The 24,017-nt window shown below is 40.6% G+C and overlaps 1 protein-coding gene across 4 annotated transcripts in view; it reads right to left on the bottom strand.

The window, feature by feature from the left end:
* Positions 1–460: 460 nt before the first annotated feature.
* The window catches only part of NSMAF (neutral sphingomyelinase activation associated factor), a 38,516-nt gene continuing 14,959 nt past the window's right edge, over positions 461–24,017 (bottom strand). For 2 of the 4 annotated variants that reach the window (XM_081204452.1, XM_081204450.1), the window contains exons 6-31: positions 23,822–23,872; positions 22,075–22,146; positions 20,914–20,961; positions 20,769–20,821; positions 19,936–20,065; positions 18,214–18,285; positions 17,516–17,624; positions 16,194–16,370; positions 14,849–14,928; positions 14,146–14,236; positions 13,995–14,058; positions 13,749–13,800; positions 12,476–12,596; positions 11,619–11,750; positions 11,244–11,286; positions 10,458–10,621; positions 9,722–9,830; positions 8,841–8,905; positions 7,426–7,493; positions 6,057–6,124; positions 5,647–5,770; positions 4,568–4,648; positions 3,398–3,548; positions 2,279–2,381; positions 1,285–1,394; positions 461–811 (exon numbers count right to left, since the gene is read on the bottom strand). In XM_081204452.1, coding sequence (XP_081060578.1) covers positions 717–811; positions 1,285–1,394; positions 2,279–2,381; positions 3,398–3,548; positions 4,568–4,648; positions 5,647–5,770; positions 6,057–6,124; positions 7,426–7,493; positions 8,841–8,905; positions 9,722–9,830; positions 10,458–10,621; positions 11,244–11,286; positions 11,619–11,750; positions 12,476–12,596; positions 13,749–13,800; positions 13,995–14,058; positions 14,146–14,236; positions 14,849–14,928; positions 16,194–16,370; positions 17,516–17,624; positions 18,214–18,285; positions 19,936–20,065; positions 20,769–20,821; positions 20,914–20,961; positions 22,075–22,146; positions 23,822–23,872 — 2,433 coding nt within the window. In that variant the 3' untranslated portion in view covers positions 461–716. The remainder of the gene's footprint in view (positions 812–1,284; positions 1,395–2,278; positions 2,382–3,397; positions 3,549–4,567; positions 4,649–5,646; positions 5,771–6,056; positions 6,125–7,425; positions 7,494–8,840; positions 8,906–9,721; positions 9,831–10,457; positions 10,622–11,243; positions 11,287–11,618; positions 11,751–12,475; positions 12,597–13,748; positions 13,801–13,994; positions 14,059–14,145; positions 14,237–14,848; positions 14,929–16,193; positions 16,371–17,515; positions 17,625–18,213; positions 18,286–19,935; positions 20,066–20,768; positions 20,822–20,913; positions 20,962–22,074; positions 22,147–23,821; positions 23,873–24,017) is intronic. The other 2 variants (XM_081204453.1, XM_081204451.1) reach the window with 1 other exon arrangement.

Here is a 24,017-nt window from a genome sequence, read left to right on the forward strand (position 1 = left end):
TTAAGACTTTAAAGCTTTCTACAGTGGTTGAAGTTGTTTACATTGCTGGTCCCTATTACACAGCCATTTCAGTCTGCTGGTGAGGAGTTTTAGAAGGTGGGATTCTATAAACACAAAGGCCTTAACCCCCATTTTTACAGGTAAGAATGCTGCTATGTTCCTATTAAAAAGTACTTCTCTACATAACTGAATCCCGATGCTTTAAAAGGAGCATTAGAGCAGGGCTTGCAGATGCCGTTGGACCAGCCAGCAGTCCACATCTACATGGTCAAAGGCCAAGAATGATAGTTGTAGTCCAGCATCTGAAATGGCAGTGGTTCATGCTGTATGTAGCAGCAAGGATACAAGTAAAGAGATAGGATACACTTGTATTTTGGCTAAGGCCTGAGGTTTATCTCCATTTTGTGGAAAAATATAGACAAATAATGTTAAGTAGATTATCATAGAATCATAGAGTTGGTTGCAAGTTAGAACTGCTTTGGTTACTGAAAAATAAGTCTTTATTTGACAAGCATTACAGGCAATAATAACATTCATAAGGAAATACAAGTGCATACTGTAGTTCAGCATTGTAATATTTGCAGTTTTCAACTAAACAGTGGAGCTAGACCCAATCTCAGCTCTTTGAACTTCAGCAGGCATTGCTACTTGCGAAGAAAGTCCTTTAAAAAGTTCACTTTAAAATATCCATATGTGTTTGAGTGAGAAGGCACTTCTTAGTATTGCTGTTTCCAGAACATGATTTGTCTGTCTTCCCCTCCTGTGATTATGCTGCTGCATCGTTCATTCATCCACATACATGTTACAGCACCTAGGAAAGAGACAGGTGTACATCAGATACTTGTTTCACTTACCATTTATTATCCTCATCTTTAAATCTTGGTCTTATTTGGTCAATGCATTGCTAGATTTGCCCATAATCATCTAGAACTGACTCCACACTATTGCAGCTATGCACATATATTATACTCATAGGCCGTGATCCAGAGAGCATCAAGTCGCACATCACTGCAACCAACTTTCAGGTGCCATTTCAGATTCTAGGGCCACAGCTATACATCCATATTCTGATGAATTCTGGCCCTTTGTTTCTCAAGCTGTTGCAACGGAAAATATGAGCAAGCTCAGTTCTTTAATACTTCACATTAAGTTCTAAGGTATAAAACAGAGCCCCAGGGTATGATACATTCAAACACATCCTAACCAGGATCAACATATTAACCCACTACTTAAAAGATTTCAAAGTATGCTTGCAGATTTTTAAAAGTTAAGAATTTCACATACCAGTATGTGCTGCAATTCTTTCTATTATCTTCCCTCCTACAATATCCCAAACCAACAATTCTCCTGATTGACTTCCTGATAAGATGGTGTTGCCATCCCATTTGAAACATCTGCAAAAAGCAAGTTGTTAGATCACAAGTGAGTCAGACAGTGCTACTTAACACCAACCCTCACCCTCGTTTTTAGCCAAGCAGCTGCTGTGTGCCCAAGTTCAGGAAGACATTTTTATAAAGACACTGATAAAATTCTGTATCTCATAACCAAAAGAATCAGTTTTCAAATTACATTTTTGTAACCCACCCTGTGCCCGTTAGATGAAGGGTAAACTGTATTACTATTTGTACATAATTTGCTTTAGGTACCCATGTATAAGAAGGTTAAACCCATTATAAATACACTTGGTTACTCAAGAATGCAAGTCAAATTTTGAGTACTTGAAAGATTCCAAATGAGAATACTTTTAGCCTATCCCTTTGAGATGAATAGACTACTTAATTTTGATTTCCTTGATTGGTCTTTAAGAAAATACTATTTGCCCGTTCTGCAGTTTGCTGTGAGCACCACTGTCAGAATCAGAATTGTAGAGGTGGAAGTAACCTCGGGGGTCATCTAGTTAACCCCCTGCAATTTAGGAATCTCAACACATGGTTTCCCATCCAATCGGAAACCATACTGGACATATTACATTAAACCCTTTGAGCATATGCTACACACAAAATTCATTCTTATGTAAGTATCCATGCATGCATGTGCACACACACACACCATCACATAAAGTGATGGAGCTCTTTGGAGTAACTTGATCTAACACAGGAGCAGCCAACTTAATGCCCGCTAGATGTGCTGGATTACAACTCCTACCATCCTTGTCTATTGGCCATGCTGCCCAAGACTGATGAAAGTCGCACAGAATCTGGAGGGCATGCATGTTGATGGCTATCCATGATTCTACTGCAAATCCCTATATGAAACAGAAGTGCATTCCAAAACTTACCTTTGGGGTTCCTCCGAGCGCATGGAAGAGATGATCATTCCAGTTTGCACATCTGTCACTTTAAAGTAGCCATCTTCTCCTGTGCTTAGTAGGTGCCGGCTATCTGTGAAACAAGGTAACTGCTCTGGATTATTTAAGCCAACCCCACAAAATACATGCAGTCCATTCCCATGCATATTTAAAACAGGCCCCATTATGTTCTATGGATAGCTACTAGTGAGCAAATCCCATTGCATGGCACAATATAGGCTGCAATGCCAAAACTCAACTCACATGGTGCAACAGGAGGCTTGTTCACATAGTACACTGAACACAGATACAAGTTGTCTTGACACATGAACAACTGTTTATATGAGTGTACATTGATTTGTACAGCTCAATGGTTGTACACAATAAAACAGACTCTACACTTGAACATTACATGGTAATAACTGAGTGTACAGTTCCAGTATTGTGTTTACAGTTTCACTAACACTCTACTTGCTCAATGTTATGTATGAATACCCTTTCATTAAAATAGGCAGCTTTATCAATTACTTGCTTGAGTAAACAACCAACCATCTCCTAGGCATCAGCACAATTCCTCTTAAAATAATCTAAACTAGCAGTGTTTTATTCTTATTTTTAAACTACCATAGGCAACTGGATGGATGCTTATAAATCCAACTTAGCTGGTGGCTTGCTTTACCAAAACATCTCTACATGACTTGGCAGAAAGGTTTCTTTAAGCAAACAAAATTATTTGGATGGCTTTTTTGTTTCAATCCAACAACGCAATACAAATAATTTAACATTAGGATGTTTTGGTAGGCAAGCTACTCCCAATTTTCATGGGTTACTTCATTTCCGGTCTTTTGTATGACTGCAGAGTGAGGGTGGATACACACTAAAATTACAAAGCCCTAATCAGAGGGGAGCAAGTTGGTTGCAATCCTACACACACTTTACGTAGGAGTAAGCCCAACCGAACACACTGGAGCTTGCTTCTGAATAAACATGCATATGGTCACACTGGATATAGTAATTCAATACGAATATCTCTGAATTATCTCGCAGCAGACTGAAGTATTTTTCTCTTCACAATGTATATATTTTAGAAGACATTAACACATAACATACCGGGACTAAAAGCAGCATCAGAGACAGTCCCTGAATGGCATGGAAGTTGATGCAAGATACAAGCAGTAGTAACATCCCAGATACTAATGGATCCTTCTTTTGTTCCTGATGCCAGCAGGGTATATGCAGCATTCAAGTTGATTGTATTTACCTAGGTAATTAGGCATATGTATGAGATGATTAAAGAAGTAACAAGCACCATGAAGCAAGAAAGGCAAGCAAGCAAGCATCTAAAAGGCAGTCAGTCATGACTAGAGCACTTAAACATTCAAGGCAATATGCACAGTGGCCTGGATCCTATGGTCTTATAAACAGTCAATGTAATGGCTTTATTGTAATGTATTTTTTTGTTTTTATCCTTTGATTCTTAATTTTTTTAAAGCTGCTTAAAGACTCTTGTAATGAGATGCTAACAAGTCAAATAAACAAATCTTCTACATGGTCCTTTTTGGCAATGCTTCGGGGAACTATTACTGAATTCTCCTAGTGTTACAGATCTATATTCCAGGAATACAGGCATAATTTGTTAAGATGCAGATAACTGCATTTTCAAAATTTAAGCTCAACATGTAAATGATTAAAAAAAATATACATTAGTTTTTCTTCATGAAGATACATTGCTGGGTTAATCTAATCTAGATACACTTGCTTTATGTATTAAACAAGTCCAAATATACAGACACTGCCAACATACCTATGCTGAAATCATCAAGAGGAGTGGCTTTCATATTGCTTTTTGAGACCGAGATTGTAAACCCATAAGAACCTGTTGTCTCATTCTACGTAAAGCAGCAGATATATAGATGGTAGTATGTAAAGATAATCAAACATAGAGCATTTTCCACAAGTGGAAAACTGAAATCAAGTTTTCATTTAAAAACAGGAAAAAGGCTTCTCATATATGTGTGTATGCATGTGCACATGTGTGTGCCCCTCTTCCTACTTCCCGTGGTTTCTCAAACCTATGTCTAAATAATCACTGGAATATGAAGAAAACATCACATTATATTTGCAGATTGCTGTTACCAATTCTGACCTTTCAGGCAATGGCAATACATCTTTAAAATAAGCCTTCACACAGACTTCCCTCCCGCCCCACCCCCAAAATTTGTTTTGCTGAAGTTTGATTTGAAACAAAATATATGTGCACACAAATATCTTAATACTCACACTAACATCATGTTCCAATTCAGCAAGCAATTCAAACCGCTTCTTGGTGCCCAGTAAGTCTGCAGGAATGCACTGCCACACCTAGAACACAAATATTTGAACTGACGTAAGCTTCTCCTTTGGCCAGATATGACAATTTAAGTAACCTAAAAGTAAGAGCTAATTTGTAATATTTGGGATGGAGAGCTTGTGGCTTTCCAGATGTTGCTGGACTCCCAACTTCCATCGGCATCGGCCAGCACTGCCAGTTGTCAAGGATAATGGCAGATTAAGCCAGCAACATGAGTCAACGGTGTGATGCAAACCAAGCCTTACAGTTGGGGGAGTTGCATATGTTTGGCCTGGGTAAGAGGAGACTGATAGATATTTGAAGATGGCTATCAAATCTCCTAAGGGGCTGTCACACGGAAGATGGAGCAAGCTTGTTCTCTCCTGCTCTGGAGGGTAGGACTCAAACCAATGGCTTCAAGTTACAAGAAAGGAGATTCCAACCAAACATCAGTGGGAACTTTCTGACAATAAGAGCTGTTCCATGGTGGGAGGTTGTGGACTTTCTTTCCTTGGAGGTTTTTCAGCAGAGGCTATCTGTCATGGATGCTTTAGCTGAGATTCCTGCATAGCAGGGGGTTGGACTAGATGACTAGAGACCTTGGGTCTCTTCATCTATAATTCTATAACAGCAGCATCTGGAGGTTGCCCAGCCCTGTTTTAAAGTCTCAGCAACAGCAGCATAGAAAAAATGGGGAAAATTCATGGATGAACTACCCAACAGGCACTACAGGAAATAACCACCACATAGAGATTATTTTAAAATATTTAGCCCAACGCTTTGAATCTAGGGATTCAGGCAATTCTTTTGTTAATTACCCTACAATGGTGATCCTACTGTATTTTTTACCCCATGCTTCTCTCACTACTTCCAAATAGTTGGAACAGTCAGTCCTACCACCACAAACAGGTGACTTACATGGACAACCGGAGCAGTTTCTGACAAATCTAGGATACAATGGCAATCCTTGATCAAATGATTAAAAGCTTTCATCACAACAAATTCATATCAAGTGGAGAACTCTACATACTTTTACAGTTGAATCCCAAGATGCAGAATATAAACGATCATTGTGCCAACAGATCTTGCTGACAGCATCATCGTGTCCCATTAATGTATCCTGCCGCCTTGCAAAAGCTATTGAATAGAAATAGCTAACAGAAATAATAAAATAGATATCAATATTTTAAATACTTCTATTTCAGAGCACACATTTTTATTCAGTTCATTTATTTATTTATCAGTCCACGTTTCCAACTTTGAAACAGTGCTTCCAATATAAAAAGGCCTTTTCGGTGGTAGCTCCCAGTAATGGAAGTCACCTCCCCAGTAAGGCAGTTAGCAGGTGAAATATATTCATTTTTAGCTCTTTAATATAAAAGTATAAAGCAGCTACCAACTGGTATTATATACAATTGGGTACAAGGTAAAATTACATACATATTGTTGTCCCATGAAGAACATACGACAGTAGTATCGCCCGGTAGGATTAAACAAGATGACAGAGCCTATGACAAAAAGATGACAATGTTCAGTTTAATGATAGACTTGCAAGAACACATTAGTACATTACAAGCCCGTCTCATCGCAAGCACCATCTGTATCCTAGGAGCTCAAGATCTGATTGTGCAGCGGCACAAACCAATTGTGCTATTGCGAAAAAGAAGAGAAAATAAACACATTTGAACAAATATCTATTACCAGAAGCTTATAACACAATTTGTTTGTGTGCAGAGATGAAGCTCTAAGGTAATGGAGCTACAGAAGGAGTAGAAAGCGTTTTAAGCTCTGTTGCACATGCATGTTGGTGGGTCCGGGGCTGCACACAGAGGTACAGCACACATATTCTTACAAGCCTCTCCCTTTCCCACCCCCACTATATTGGACTCCTGAGTGATGCTCTTCTGTCTCCCAAGTTAAAAAGAGAATGGTCATTAACAGAGATTGCCCTGATTCATCCAGGGTGGAGAGAAGAGGTGCCTCCTTTCCCCAGAAACACACTAACATACACACTCTCCAGCTTCTGTTCTCAGAGACTCTACTGCAGCAACTCCAGCTGGTATATCTGAATGAAGTATTTGCCAGTCATTCCCCATCCCCCAACACCGCACCCTGCCACTATTGCCTTCCCAACGCTTCCGTATCAAATGGTACAGCTTCAGTGTTCAACAACAGAGTACACAACACAAAGAATCCAGAAGATGCTACGGGAGCCTATGACCTGAATCTTGTTGGACTTCCAACTCCCTATCTTTCCAGATCTCTTGTCATGCTGCCTGGGGCTGATGAGAGTCGGGAGTCTTAACATTATCTGGTTGTTATGAGTTGCTGTCAGAGCATGGAAGGAACCTGCAAATGGACAGGGAAAGCTGCAAGATTGACTGCAACTGTGGTAAATTTCTGTAGGTTGACGAGGGGTTAACAGGGTTAGGTTCTATTTCAATCATGTGCCCTGCTGTAGGCAGGAACAATGATTTGTGGGAGGTCAGCTTGCTCTACTCAGTTTTTTCCTCCTGCCTAGATCTGCTCCATCATCAACTGGGGGACAACACAAGGTGAGAAGCACATATGGCTGTGCGATATTCACTTGCGAGTTATAGGTTTACTACACAATGTCTGTTAAGAGTTGGAAGTAGCTCTCTAGACATTTGAGCAGCAAAAAAGTCCAATTATAGCATACCTGCTAGAATTAAACTGGTAAGCTACAGTAGATACCTGGGGGGCGGGGCAGGGAATACGTAGTAAATTATGGAGACATTCCGCAAGATCAGCTGCAAGATTACCATTATACAAGCCTGGAAGTACTCACCATGTTTGAAAAGGATATACTCCGCTGCAGCATTTTTGATTCGGCAGAAAACATCTTCAGGGTTGAATCTAATGCAGATTTTGAGAGAAGAATGGAAAGCAGCACCATATCAGTGATTTCCAAATTGTTTTATCAAATCAACAAGATACAAAGATCCCATCAGCAAACTGCTGGAGTATATTTCTATGCAGAGCCAGACTGAGCCATGTGTGAGGCCACACACACTGAAACTACACATGGAACTGCTGACACATGCAAAATTAATCTTTGCACTATGCTTTTATTTCCTTTGCACAAGGAATGCATCATGGTTCCCCTGAGGCAATCTGTCCCCAGTTACCAAAAGAACAGCAGCAGAGTGCTGCGGGCAGCCAAACAACCACTAGAAACAGCAGCAAAACTTTTCCCCCCTATTAGAGAAAACCTAGAAAAACAAACTTTGGCCACCCTGTCTTCAATGGTAAGCCCATCTTCCACCCAAAAGTTATTGCATTTGCACCTCTCCCTGAGAATCACCATTGAACTCCACTTTTGTGGGGCTGAATGGTGCTGCAATGGGTAGGATATTTTGCCCAGCCTGAGTATAAACACAAGTCCCCTCCCCACAGGGGCAAAAAAAATTTCTGTCCTCTGGATTGTCCCCCACGTCTCTCTCTCTCTCTCTCTCCATCTCTCTCCTGTGACTGAGCCACAGATCAGGCCAGCTGTCTGAGCTTTCAAAGAACCTCTGCAGGTGGAGGGGCTGCCAAGAGCAAGGAGAAGCTGCTCTGGAAGGGATGTGCTGATAATAGTGTCCCTTCCTGCCCAGTTCTCCTCAGAACAGAAAGGACACTTTCTTTTTAGCAACATAAATATCAGCACTCAGATTGATTTTGCTATTAGTATATGTGCATGAAAACTTGCATAGATCATCCTGTTCTGCATAATTTATGCTGTATTTTTTTCCTCCCGTCATGGGGAGAGGCAATAAACAATGTGGGATACTAAAATTCAATTGCCAACCTTTTAAAAAGTTGCTTTGTAGAGCTTCCCTAGCATATGAAATGTCAGTAAGCATTGATGTGAACTGGGAACTCTGTCACAGTAATCAGAGATAGAAACATGATGTGGGATACTTTTTTAAGAAAAACATCAAAAGCTGTTTTAAAAAGAAGAAAAGCCAGCCAGCTTCTGAACGCATACCATACATACCCTATGCTTTGTCTGCACACAACCTACAACTCTGACCCAAGGCTTCTAGGAATATAGTGTGGGGAAAACCCACCACAAATACTGCTTTTACAGATCATAGGTCTCTGCTGAGTCTATTCAAAGAGGAATTCTATGCTGACCATTGGAAAGGGGCTACACAGTGTCACTGAATAATGTTCATATTACTGAGGCTTGACAGCAGCCAGCCAAACAACACGACTCACCTTGAGATGTAGTGAAAATAGAAGACTGGTTGGAACTGTAAGGCACAGCAATTCCAGTGATTGCCCTGTTCAAAACATAGCAAGGAACTGTGATTAATATCTGGCAGTGTAAACCTAATCAGGTCTACTAAGTATTAAGTCCCGCCAAATTCAATGGTCAAGTGTGCTGTTTGCATCCGAAAATGTTGATATACTTTTACACAGTTCTGGAATGGCATAAATCACAAAATTCCAGCAATCTGTTGCCCAAGACACCCCTACCGAGGCAAGTAGAATATTCTGATGTCAAACTAGTAAGTCATCTGTGCTTCCTGATGGTGGCTGGCTAATGCTGGTATGTCGGCCATAACTATGTTTGGTATCTGTGCTGGCTACGCATTTGTTTCCAGGCTCATCTAATATGCTGGGTTTGGGCTTTTAAAGTCTTAAGCTGCCTGGGTCTAATGCGCTTAAGATGCCCACAAGGCTTCTCTTTCCAAATAGGCATTGCCTTTTGAAATCAATATTTGACAGCAGCTGCTTTTGTATTATTTTCAATCTTGTAACTGAGTATCGTTTTTTAATATTTGATTATTTAAGCACTTTAGTTTATGTATATTTATTTGCTGCTCTGAATATTTTATAAGAAGTCGGGATAAAAATATGCAGTAAATAAAAAAAACCCAACTGATATCAATAAGGACAATCATGTCATTTAGCCTAATCCTTGCATTGCACATCCACATATTTGACCCCTGCTCCAACAAAGCAAAATCCCCCTCCCTCAAAATATTGCGTTTTTCTTCCCATTGACTAGGCTGCACCGTGTTCTACAAGGTTCAAAGGGTTTTACTGTCTCTTTCTAGACCCCTCCTCTGTATGCTGTATGCTACAAAGTTTACCCTCTGTGAATCTTGTGTTGCCCATCTATCTTTAATCTGGTCATGTGGTTCCAAGCAAGCGTTATACTTTCTTCTGTTAGGTCTTCAAAAGATTCTTCACCTGGAGAAACTAACAGACAATCAAATATGTCAACTAATAATGAATCCCTCCCCCCCAACGAAATACAGTAGCAGGGAAGAGATATATTACAGATTTCATATAGTAAGCCAACTACAGTTTATTCAGCCTCTTTCACATTCCCTTCTGTCTCCGTGTTGCCAACTAAAGAGCATTTTATGATACCCTACCAGTTTAACCAATGTGGAGTGTGTGGTGTGAGACATGGTTGAAACAACGGAAGGCCACACTAAGTTAAAGTGCCAAAAGAGCACCAAAGCTTAAAAAGTAGACTGAAACTTGAGGCATCAAATTAAGAAACTGTGGTTTTTTTCCTTCCAAGGAAGGGCCAATTTATCTCTACATACCCCCTTCCCCCCGAATTGCAACTTCCTAGGCAATAATAACAGCATGCAAAAGGCCCTTTCCCACTCTGACTGCTGGAAGGGATTTTTGCAAACTGATACACCACTATTTTTCAGAGCATCTGACCTAAATCTTTATATTGAACTTGTTGGACAAAGAAACACAATTAAAGTCAGCTGCATTATCAAATACAGTACATAGACCCTCAGGGCCCCTTCCAACTCTGCAATTCTATCATTCTAACAGCAATATCTGTAGCCCCACCAAATTTACCTGGAGACTCAGGCATCGAAAAATCGTGACTGGATGCTCGAGGAAAACTTTTGAACTTCGGGATAATCCTCCGAGGATGAGGGATTGTAAATAACTGTTTTGGAGTCTGTCCAAACTCTAGGATTTGTGTCAACAGCGCTACTCGCTCATTTGGGTCCATAATACTTCATGGAAAAAGAGAAGAGAAACGTATGGATATCAAATTTGGTTATACCACATTAATCCATCAAGAACAGGAAGTATCTATAACTCCAGTTTATATGTTATGACAACGACAGGCATACATTAACCAGAACTGCTTTTTCTCTTACTTGTGTACGCAAATGGATTTTATATTAACTCCCCAAATATGTCATGCATGTATGCAGTAAGCATCGTTCCCACTGACATGCACATCAAATTTATGGACCTTACAGAACAAAAATGGAAGCCACAAGACAATTGTTCAAAACAGCTGACAAAGCTACTTTATCATGAGTACATAGTAAGCCCTTAGAGAAAGAAATGATGCTTGTAATGAGCTGATAGGGTACAATGTTCCTATTTTCATAAGCATTTTTGCATTACCAGCTTATGTACACTAAGTGTTCAAAATAGAGGTTCCCGGGAGGTTAAGACGGTAAAAGATAAAGGACCCCTGAATGATTAAGTCCAGTCAAAGGTGACTATGGGATGCCTTGCTCATCTTGCTTTTCAGGCTGAGGGAGCCGGCGTTTGTACACAGACAACTTTCCGGGCCATGTGGCTAGCATGACTAAACTGCTACTTTACCGTTAACTCAGTTACCTGTTCAAGTCTACTCCTCCTTCATAGGTTAATGGATGAAATACTAAAAAGAAGCAGAGAGCAGACACACAAAGTGAAAATGTTTCAGATTACAGGACTGTTGGTTCAACAAAACAATACCACAACACTGTGTCATTCTCACAACCCTGTCACCTCATACATAGTAAATTTCAACTAAATTGATTTTTTCAAAAATTCGCACATCTGGCTTTATTATGGCTATAATTTACAGCATACATAGAAGAATTTCCTAACTGATATGCTCTGCACACCGTGTTCCTTTATGAAAAACACTGATATTACCACCACAGAGTTTAACAGTTTAAAGTAGCCATTTGCATTTTCTTTTTATAAAAGTGAGGTAGGGGGAATCACCGTTCTGAGCTGCAATGGCCTCGTTTCCCTTCTGCTTATAGCCAAACACTAAGTCAATCCATTCATGGAGATGTTCTGACACATACTGGCTTTCTAAAGCGTCTTGGCTCTTCTGGAGAAAATCGTCAGCATCTGAAAGAGATGGTGCCAATGTTTCCTTGTTAAGTGAGAATAAAACCCCCACTCCCTCTTCCCTCTCAGCTTTTTTTTTAAAGAAAGCACTCACTAGAAGCGTTGGGTGATAATACTAATCAGCACTTCAGACATGTTTTGAAGAATTATTTTTCAGGATACAACAACTTTTTATTAAACGCACCTAGTGGAATCCTTTTGGTGGCTTTGCAGTAACAGAAGGATTTTTAAAAATGTTTTTATTTATTTTCATGGTACAGAAGATAAATTTTGAGAAAACAATTGTTACAACAGTAAACAACAAATAACTTGTCCTGACAAAATTACAAACTTTTATCATGCCATGTGTTAAAGTTTCATTTGATTGCTCTTTTTGATCCAGTGGACACCTGGAGGAAGGGGATTCCGGCTAATTTGCCCATCGTCTTCCCCCCTCCATGTCACCTTCCACCCTGATGGTTGCAGGTGGGAGAGGGGAACTGGCAAAAACTGCCTCTTTTTTTCTGTTACTGAAGTCATCAGCTAGATCAAAAGATCCTTCTGTGAGTGCAAAGGCACAAACCGGATTTCACCCATCGTATTTAAATTATGAAAAGAACTACTCTGGATACATGGGAGAAGGAATGGTACAAATACACCGACTATTTCCTAAGCTCTTGAGATGAATGAAAGCGGATCTCCAACGCAGAAGTGAGATTATTAAGTGCTTCCAAAATTCTATTTACCAGATGCCCAAGGGGGAAGTTCTACATTGTCCACAATCTTTCCTCCTTGCGTCTTCCCCAAGTCCAATTTCAGACTATTCAGTAGGAAACTGGAATCATTTTCATAGAACTCAGGAATCAACTAAAAATAAATAAAAAGTGTGGAACAAGATTGTGGTGTTATTATTATTACTGCTGCGGTACTTAAAAACTATAATCGGTGTTTCCAAACTTAGCACACGGGGGAGGGGGGATATTCATATTGGATGTGGTCACATAACAGACTTCAGTGTTTCAAAAGGTATCTCACAGCTTGACTTACGTTCGCTGCTCTGGGTTTTGATTTGAAAAACGAAACAGAAAACCTACGCATCAAGCAGAACTGGATGACTCAGCTCCCTTGCCAAGTACAGACCACCACTTAAGAGGAAACAAGCATCAGCACTGGCCACTATCCAGAACCTAATTGGGTCCCATTCAGCATAAAGGTTGCCTTATAAACATGGACTGGAACTGCAGATTGTGGGCAAAATATGACAATGCTGCCAAAGACTGCATCCCTGGCAAGTTCTTCCCGTCTCCTCTGCAATATTTAGGAACACTTATTGATGACACATTGCACAAGTTTCCCACTATAGTTCACTGGCCAGCAGGGAAAAGTATAATGCAATGCCACAATACAGGTATGTACTGCTACAAATTGCGGAGGAAAAATTGATGTCAAGATGCCCTTATATTGCTGCTGGTTTGCGCTCCAGGCTCACCTGGTCATAAGCAGACACCTAACCTAGATCCTGGAAGTGCACTCAGACCTAAAAATAGATTCCAGGTGGCCTGCATGGTTTTGCCAGTGAACCTACCAGAATCTAGTAGATTAAAGTAGTCTAGAAGGCTTATCATAAACAGCAGCCTACACATAATATGTCAAAAGACACCACTGAGATCATGAAGGTGCTCTGCCAGGTTTCAGGTTTAAGCAGCTGCGTTCTGCCAACTTGGGACACGTGTCCATGTAATTCAGTATTATTGTCTGACTACAGATCAGTCATGAAGACGTCCCACATAATCTGATCCTTATAACCAGAAATGCTGGGATTCAACATAGGACCTTCTGCATTCAAAGCATGCGTTCTACCATTGAGCTGTGGCCCCATCCCAATGGTTCTGATAAGGCCCTGAACTGATTTATTGTAAATTGTTTCTGGATTCTGTACTTTTAAAAATGGAATGCTGCAAACTCTCAGTAGGCAAGAGAGAACGGTTAACATAAATGGAAGTATTGAAGGCTCTTTACCTCTTTGAAGTCTGTTGCTCCATCTAAACAGTTCTTCCAGGTTTCTGCAATACTGGATATGAATAGCAGGAGAATAAAACAAAAATAAAAAGTTTCAGATATGTCTTATTTCAGAGCAAGATTTTGGTAGCAAAATAGGTTATTTATTTATTTTATGTCACCTAATAAGCTAATCTTTTAGGAGCCAGTACTAACTTAGATACTCAACAAAAACACAGCAATGCCATTAAAATACAAGAAACAAACCTGTTGAACATTCTGTCAGGATGATCGAACTTTCCATTTTGTAAGCAAAGCATGTATTCTGGTGCTGTGGAAGCAAGACAGCTCAGATATCACACCAGATGAGTCAAGCTTGACGACCACAAACTCAGGAGAACCTTGGCAGGTGACTTACCAACTCTGACAAGATAAAACAGAACGTAACCTGGTGACGAGTAGTGGCTCCCATACATAAACTTTGGTTCTGGCATTTCCCGATAACGTATCTATCAGCAGAGAAAGAGAGAGGGAGAAAAATTGCTCAGTGACAATTTCCTTTGGTGGTTTGTTCAGAGGCTGGGAATCAGGTCCAGCCCAATACAATTTGGCGCCTGAGGTGAGCCACAAAATGGTGCCGTCCCCAGCCAGGGAAGAAGTATGAGGGGTGTATGTGAAGCTCTACACTGGATACAGGGGTGGGAGGTGAGGAGTTGGCAAATCCAGCCTCCAAAGAACATGTGGATGTTATTGCCACTGAGGGAGCAGCAGCGGGCGATGCATCCTTGGAGGCCGGAACTGCTGCCTCTGGATCCTGCCACTCTTTGTGCAAATGTCAAAGCATGTCAACATTGGGCAAACACTTAATGCTGTTTAGATCCTGCAGTTTGATAGGAACAGGTGGCTTAACTGCTTTGGGTAGACAAGGGAAGGGAAGGGTCAGAGCCAAATAATTCTATATACTAAGTTGCAGTTCAATGGGAAATACAGGGAACTTTACTGAAACATGAAATATTTCTCATCCATTATAACATAACTGTCCATATTTAGAAATGCACTAGATCGACTGTGTTTTTTTAAAAAATACGAAGTGTAAAAAACCACAGAAAACAAATACATACCAACAGTCTTTCCAGTCTTTCTTTATTTAGTGCACCTACTGGCTTACTGAGGTCCCGAAAGGTTTCTGGCTTTGTCAAGTCTACAAAAAAAGTTCAAAAGAATTAATCTTCTGCAACAACTACACAGCAACGGCCAGTGATTTTTTTCTCTCCTTTCCAGTGCATTTGGAAAAGTACTACCATGGCAAATCTTACCCAACTGCCAACTTTCTCATATTAGCCCTTAATCTTTTAAAATCACAACTGCAAGTTTCATTTTGCAGGAATTGGGACAAAACAAGACACACATGTGTTCACTAACATTCACTCACTGGTTTGACTATGAACCGAGAATAAGGATCCACTTTTACCACAAAATGGAGTGCAGTGGAATGGGAGCAAAAATATCCCTCTCTCCCGCTTTCTCTGCTTTTGAAGACTCTCCACCCCACCAAGTTGATGGACTCCTGGAATCAGAGCCAGTCTAGAGAGAGGAAAGACTGAAGCAGCAGAGTACCTGAAGATAAAGGGAGGAGGGCAGGAGAAAGAGGGCAGATTCCACTTTCATCCGCAGCATACTCCATTTAGTGAACAAAGGAGATCCCCACACTTCTGCTTTTTGCCAAACTTGCCCTCAGTGGTTTGGCTATGCATGCGTACATCTGGGTTTGCCTCAAGTTTACCAAATCAGGAAGGCAGAGAAGTCAGATACTCATGTTACTTTTGGAGCCATTTTAGTTCTGAATGGTAGCCTGTCTGTGAAATTGTAAACTCAGTTATGCTTCCTTCAATATCTCAAAATAGCATTTATATTAATCAAGTTAACAGTTCTCCAAAATGGTTTGGCAATTGTTGTACTCTTCCTGAGATAAGCAAATTGAGGCAAAGGCAGATCTAGCTTAACATACATGCTTTGAAAGTTATACACACAGGTATCCCCAAACTGTTGATAATGATCTCAAACTCCACTGGATTTTGTGCAAGCCTCGCCGAATGAACAGAGGCTATGCAGCAATGTTTATTGGATTACTCAAATTCTGTTTAGCTCCATGTACTATGATCATTAGCATTTGACCCTCACCTTTTCGCTGATTCCGTTTCAAATTTTCATGACACAACCTGCATATTCCTTATATGAAGTACACTAAACCACTGAATGCCGAGCAACCACTTAACTGAGTGCTATGCACCACTGACACCATGGACAGATGAATGCAATGCAACGAAGAGGCTGGAATAAGAAGCAGCCTCTGGCAACGCAAGAATCAGAATTCACAAGAAGCATGCTCTGCACCATCCTACTACATTCACTCTTGAAAAAGAAACTAGCAATTCCTTGCTCTTGTTCTTCTACACAGGTTCTTACCCAATTCTGAACTAGAATAATCAGCTATGATCCATGGAAACACGGGATACTGGGAGAGGTCATTGCAGCTCCGATCAGCCAGATTGTTGAGGTGAAGGAGATACTGGTAGTTGGAAATATGCCCTCGTTGCCATTGTAACATGTAACTTTCTGCTGTGTGCTCTGTAACATGATTCTCTAGACACCAGACAACAGAGAGCAGAGGAGAGATAAAGGCCACTTGAAACGACTCTTCTGGAAGCATTGCATACCTAACGGGCATAACGGGTGCACTATTAGTTTTCTCTACACTTATCCTTCAAGGCATCTAGGGCTTTCAGTCATCACTCATGAAGCAAGGCAGACCACCGGCCTGACAAACTGTTCACTGGCCACCAAGATGAGTAGATTAAACAATCTCCCTCAAATTCACTAGCAAGTCTTTCCTGGTCTTTCTATAGCATGTGCGCCCAGTTATGAAATGGGGGCAGGGAAGAAAGGAACCATGACAGTGAGAACAATATATTGTCGGACAGTGATTCCACTCCCTTAATTTTTTTTTTGCAAGGGCTTCACAAAGTAGCATTTAAGGGGAGCTAAAGAAAGCAGACACAGATAGGCTGAGATGGCAATACTTAAGGACAGAAGAGAGAGGGATAAAAGGCTACAACAGGGAACAGAAGCCGGGGGCAGCACTCTTGCAGGACAATACAAGTGAGGAGTTCTGTATGTAGGAACATGTTTGTTGGTGATGAGTAAGGGAGTTTTTCCACTTTCATATGTTCATGGATAACAACGCATGACAACTGCAAATAAATATTAGGCAGGCTTCGCATTATCAAAGTTTTTAGCTTTGTTTATGTTTACTAAATACAAGTAAAATAAACATGCTAATTTTGATCATTCTCTTAGGTAATATGCACTGGGGGGAAATCGGTTTGCATTGGAATTTTTTCTGATGCATACTACCCTAACCTGCATTTAAAAAAATCAAATGCAAAATTCTCTATGAAACCCACATTACTGTCACTTACCCTGCAACGTAAGGCAGCATTTGACCAGTTGCAAATGTCCAATTGCTTTCTACTACTTATCCTACACATTACTGCTTTAAGGTGGTCTCTGAATTTTCAGTTCTAGATCTCCACAAAGCCAAAAACAACTTCTAATTCAACATGTTAGCATTGATTTCATTGCAACTTCACATTCATTCCAAAATAATACACACTTAATTTTCCCTCAAGTTTAAATCTATACCAAAACAAAAACAACAACAACAACAAAACGGGAGACAAACTTTATCTCACACATCCCAATTTGCCAAAGAGAACAGTTATTTATACCTAAATATGTTGCCATGAAGAAATAGGCATTGTCTCTGTCCTGAGTGTTGTAGAACTTCAAATAGATGTCCGAACACAAATTGTTCTCAGTGCAAAATACTTCGAGACCCTTTCAAAATTGGAGAGAGACAGAAGTGAAAAAGTTCATCAGGCAGCTTTATAATTCAGGATACTAGCACAGTATAGTTCAGGTAAAACAAAGCCTCTGGTATTTTTGTTGTTGTCCTCATAATATTAGAAGCTGTTTGTCAGAGGAATACAAGCTATTCTCTATACACCAATGAAAGGTACAGCATATAGCGTAGTTTTAAACCTACTATGCTTTTACTAGAAGGACAATTGTTGCTACTTTCAATTTTTTTCTGTCAAATTTTCTCTGCCCAACACATTTGTTCACAAGAGCTATCATAGGTTTTATAGAAATGTGCAAGACAGATATGAATGTTGCAACATGATATGACGTGTTTTAATCCATGATAGGACTTGCTATGCCATAAACTACTGAGCAACTGCACTGTAACCAGGTACCTTTATTCCCCACTCATACGGCTGACACAGGTAAGCCAACATGAATGTCAAACTGGAGCCACAGTTTGAGGGATGGCACAAACAGTGTTCTTCTTGGAATGTCAAGATGCAAGTTTAAACAACGAAGCACATTTGTGCGACCAAGGGACAAGAGTAAAATTTAATCTTACCAACGGCAATAGACCGTGCCTTCTTTTATAGATACGTCTGACACTATGCAGCATCACCTGAACCACCGGCTTCTGTAACGAAACGCACAGAACAAAAATATATATAATACTCCCAATTTTCTGTATGCATTGTTTATAGTAGTGGCGGGGCTGCCTTTCCACCACTCAAGCTTCTAGGGGCCACATGGGTGGGGCCTGAGGCAAAACTAGGCAGAGCAACAAATGTGAATTTGGGCTTTGTACTGTGTAATCTAGGTCCTTAATTATAGAATCATAGAGCTGGAAGGCACCCTGAGGATCATCTATGTAATGTAAGAATACGCAGCTGTCCCATATAGGGATTGAACCTGAGACCTTGGTGTTATCAGCACCATGCTCTAACCAATTGAGCTAGCCAGTTCAAGCAAGAAAATACTATTTAAGGACTCATTTGAAACAGGCAAAAACACCCAAGGAGGCTGCAAAGCAGAACTGGTAAGGGGTGTGGCCCGGGAAGAAAGGCAGTGGGTGTTGTCTGGGAAGTCCCAGAGGCCTGGCAGAGAGGCCTTGAGGGCTGCTTCTGACCCCTGGGCTTAGGTAAACCTTCTCCATTTTACAGGATTGGGAATTTCCCTCTATATTCCATTGTTATCCAGAGCCGATTTTACATGCAAAAAATAAATAGCTGAATTTAAAAATCAAATCAAAATCAAAGCCTATTAGTTGCAAAGGAGTTGCATTTGTAATTAATTACCTAGGTTACCTATATGCATTCCAAGAAAGGCCAACTTGAAATAGTTTGATGGATAAGCTGTTTGTTGGCTGGGGAAATCAATCTTGTGACTAAGGATTAAGAATCCATTTCCACCATTTTACACAGACTCCAAATCTGACTGTAATTTATGAAACACCCAATGGAATAAGAGAACAGCTCACTACACATACTGATTTGAAAACGAAGAAACAAAGCACAGTGTGCCTCATTTATGAGGAATTGTAGTATTTTATAGTTTGCTAACAGTCTCAACTTCTTTAACATTCTGGTTGAATCAGTGAACATCAACGACAGACAAATAAAAAGTTGCAGGTAATGTTCAATAGTGAAGCATCTGAAAATGCGACATTTCAAAGTGGATCCTGAAATCTATATCCTAATTTCAACTAGTAGTAACCCAACTCACAGCTCAAATAGAAGCCAGGGGTTTAGGATTCCCCACCTTTGCACACTGCAAAAAGATTCAAAGGGTGGAGGAGAGACAGGGAGGGATGAACTTCAGTAAGCCACCAGTGAGTGGCAGAGCACTATTTGCCTCCATAGTGGAGAACCTTTGAGACTCCAGATGTTGAACTCGCTCCCATCACTGCCAGCCAGCATGGCCAACGATCATGCATGCAAGGCATAGTTCAACAATATCTGGAGGCTCAGAGGGTCCCCACCCTTGTTCTGCCTGAAATATAATGCCTGGTATGATTCCCCAACTGGAAATTCAAAATGGGCACAGTGACAGCTTTCATTGGAGAAACTTAACCCTGGCATGTGAATTTTGAATTATGGAGAAACAGAACTGAGAAGTTGGAAACTTCTGCAGAGACTCAAGCTAGAGATCCATCAAGGTTGCCCCTGATGCTCACTTGTGTGGCTCATAGGAAAACCTCACATAAACACTTTGAGACACTTTAGACAGTTATTTGCTCATGGTTCAAAGAACAGGAGGATGGAAATGTTTAGTGCAGGTTACTTACAGGGTAGCCATTAAGAGGCTGGAAATACAAGTTTGCATCAGTGATGCATACAAGTCCTGGATTAGTCACCAACGGAGTGACCATTTCAGCTTTGCATTCCATATGCAACGTTTCAGAAACATTTTGAAATCTAGAAGAGGAACAAACTACAATTATTTTGTTCAATGCAGGCACCTGCTAAAGGTTAGCTGGGTTATTTCACACCTCTTAATGTGTTTTTTAAAAGACAAAGTTCACTTCAATTTTCTAATTTCTATTAACAAATAATAATTCTCTTTACCTCACCTTTATAATCTGCAATAACCCTGAAGACTCTTCGGCACATAATGCATTGCAGAATTTATAGAATTTTTTTTCTCCTTTCAGAATAAAACAAAGCAACAAGGATGCCCCACATTTTTCACATTTAGGCATATTTGGACATTTTCTCTGGTATCAATAACTGAATTATTTTACTCCAGCATTCATAAGAAATTTGTAGAACTTAAAAAATATTGAAAGAGGGAAGGGGAACAGAGGAACTCCTAGGGCAGGCTTCCTCAAACTCGGCCCTCCAGATGTTTTTGGCCTACAACTCCCATGATCCCTAGCTAGCAGGACCAGGAGTCAGGGATGATGGGAATTGTAGTCTCAAAACATCTGGAGGGCTGAGGTTGAGGAAGCCTGGCCTAGGGTATAACTGGTTAGGGCAGCATTAAAGGAAGCAGATGACTCCTGCTGCTAGTACACTATTTGCCTTAAATCATCCTATGCAGATGGTTTCTAAAAACAGGAAATGAAATTCAAAAGGAAGGAATTTTTATGATGTGAATTATTTATATTAAGAAGCATACCTGTTCTTATCAAATGGTGTCCTGGCCAAACGTGACTGCAATATAGCAGTTATCTAATTTGAAAAAAGGAAATAATATATTACGTTTTGGACATGAACCTAAGACATTAGTTTCCACTAATACAACATCCATAGTATATATTTACCATAGCAGCCTGGTCCCCCAGTTTGTCCAGGTGAGATGCCCTGTACAGCTGTTTAAAAATAAAAGCAAGAAGATTAAAAAAGAGTTTCTTTAGATATATCTAATGCACCTGAAGTCCCCAGGGATAGGTCAGGCCTATAGAAAAGCATTCTGCACCAGATTCATTTCCACCTCCAGGCATCTGTCTGTGGAACAGCTGCCCCCACAACCACAGGAGTCACTATTTAATACCTATATGAATCCTCTGGGAGCGCTCATTCTAGGTTTGAAGGCAAGGCAGCATAAGTAAGCTTGTGACACTCAGCTTTATTTCTCTTTAACATCTGAATCAGGAGACATTGTCTAGTCCAGGGATGGCCAACTCCTAAGAGACTGCAATCTACTCACAGTTCAGGTCAAAGTTGTTCAGCTTTTTTTAGGGAGGAAAGTCCTGGTTTTTTAGGGGTTCAGGGCAAAGTTGCAGAGCTTTATTAGTGAGAAACAGGAAAAGCTGCTCACCGAAAGATCGCTAAGGAAACAATCAGCCTAAGAAAACTCCGTCTTCTGTTCTGGAGATCGTGCAACAATAGAGGACAGTGCATGGCCGGATTCTATTTTACCACCGCTAAGGAAAGGGAGTCAGCGATTTACTGCGATCTACCAAAACCTCCCAGAGATCTATCAGCAGATCGCAATTGACCTGTTGGACACCCCTGGTCTAGTCCATGGGCCAGTGCTTCGCTGCATCTTGGATGCAGTGGGGAGATGGACGAGGAAAACAACCTGAGATTGAATCCTGGTAAGAATGAGGTACTGAGGGTGAGTGGTCCCCATTTCCAAGAAATTGGCCAAGTGCCTATTCTGGATGGGGACCCACCTTCCTTGGAGGTTTGAAGTCTGTAGATAACTTCTGGATCTAGCTCTGTCAGTGGAGGCCTAGGTAGCCTCAGTGGCGAGAAGTGCCACATACAGCTGCGGCAATTTCCTGGACCAGGAAAGCTTGTAGTTCAAGATTTGGTTATGGACAAGAACAAACTTGAGCCTTTGCTGAGGAAGAACTATTTGCACCTGTATGAGCTATCTGCTCAATTTTTTTTTACTACAAAGGGGATTTTATGCTCCTTTGTAGGTACCAAAATAATGCACAATTGCCATTTGCCATCATGTCAAATTGAATTCTCACCTGGTGAAGGGTATGCAGAACATCGTCAACTTTCCCAGCAACGTCCAGTTGAAATAGGTATTCAGTTTTACCCTAACAAAGAAAAGTGAACCATTAAAAATTACACTGAAACCCAGGGGGCACACCCACTTGCTGCACTTTTAAAGAAAAACAACTGTTAAAATAGGCAAGGACTACAGTGGTGCCTCGCAAGACGAAAATAATCCGTTCCGCGAGTCTCTTCGTCTAGCGGTTTTTTCGTCTTGCGAAGCAACCCTATTAGCGGCTTAGCGCTATTAGCAGTTTAGCGGCTATTAAAGGCTTAGCGGCTAAAAGGCTATTAGCGGCTTAGCGGCTTAGAAAAAGGGGGGAAAGCGAAAAAAATCGCAAGACTCGCAAGACGTTTTCGTCTTGTGAAGCAAGCCCATAGGGAAATTCGTCTTGCGAAGCGCATCGAAAAACGGAAAACCCTTTCGTCTAGCGGGTTTTTCGTCTTGCGAGGCATTTGTCTTGCGGGGCACCACTGTACAGCTCAGTGGTCCAGCACGTGCTCTTTATGAAAAAGGTCCCAGGAATCTGCAAAGACTCCTGCCTGAAATGTCAGAGAGATGCTGACACTCTAGATAGAGCAGGGATAACCACCTCGGTGCACTCCAGAGGCTGCTGGACTACAATTTCCATCACCCCTGACCACAGGCCATGCCAGTGGGAACAATGGGAGTTTGAGCCCATTATGTCTAGAAGGCACCAGCTTGGCCATCTCTGCATAGACAATACTGAGCTAAATGGACCAATGGTCTGAGTCTGTCTATTCTTTTTAGAAAAGCATGCTTGTCCTCCAGTCTGTGAACTTGTTACACTTGCACAGCAGTGATGCTACCCACTGCATTTGCGAGTTAAGGGCTGCCCTCTTCTGAGGATTTCCAGGCCGTTCACATTAGGATATGAACTGCAAAGCAAGAGTTTTCACGAGGTTGCGTATGATGTCATACGCATAAATACCCCTTTGCAAGTAACCTGACATGAAGCTGACTATGCCATTCAAATGTCAGAGAATGGAAGTTTCCGGATGAGAAGATGTACAAGGGACTCGTATATCAGCTTTCTGCACTTCATGCAATAACAGACAGAATGGGGAAGTTACAAATATCACCTTGTGGGTAACATGAACTGCCCTTAAAACTGGTTCTAACATATTTGAAGGTTTTTAAGGAGAGGTTGGGTGGGCATCTATCATGGATACTTTAGTTAAGATTCCTGCATTGGAGGGGTTGGACTAGATGACCCTTGGGGTACCTTTCAACTCTATAATTCTATGATTTCAATTCAGATAAAGCAGGCACCCAAGTCACCTTCTATATTTCAGTGTAATATTTTTATTTCCCTGAACAGCAATATAGGATCTATATTAGCTGTTTTACCAGCCCCCTAGTTTCTTCAAACTCTTTCTCATGCTTGCAGTATTTGGTGAACAAAACAAATGCCTTTACAAACACCATTCATCTATTTCCCCAAGAACATTTTTTTTAAATAGGCACCAGCATCTGTTTAAATTTCATATTGTAATTAATAAATTAATATATAAGAATTCACAAAGGCAAGTGCCATCTAATGCTACATATCTGCGTTCTCTCTCGCTCAAACACTAGTCTTTGCTTTCTTTTAGTGAACTTCCTCAAATAACTTACTGCTACTGTTCTTTCAGGAACAACAGGCTTTATGACGTTAAGATATTTGCATGCAAGTAGCAGGGTAAATATATACTCACTCTTTCCATTTTAAAGGGTGCAATGACATTTTGCTCTTTCGTAAGAAAAGCCTAAGAAAGAGGATAGTTTATTGAGAGTGCCTTTGGTTTTTTGAATTTTTAAAAAACTATATTTAGAATAAATTTTCGTATTTGTCTTTCTTCGTTGTTCCCCAAATGCTACTGTTTTCTGTCCTTAAATGTTCTTTCATCTTTC

The sequence above is a fragment of the Podarcis bocagei genome (genome assembly GCF_964188305.1).
Source record: "Podarcis bocagei genome assembly, chromosome: 8".
In the NCBI taxonomy this organism is placed as follows: Eukaryota; Metazoa; Chordata; class Lepidosauria; order Squamata; family Lacertidae; genus Podarcis; species Podarcis bocagei.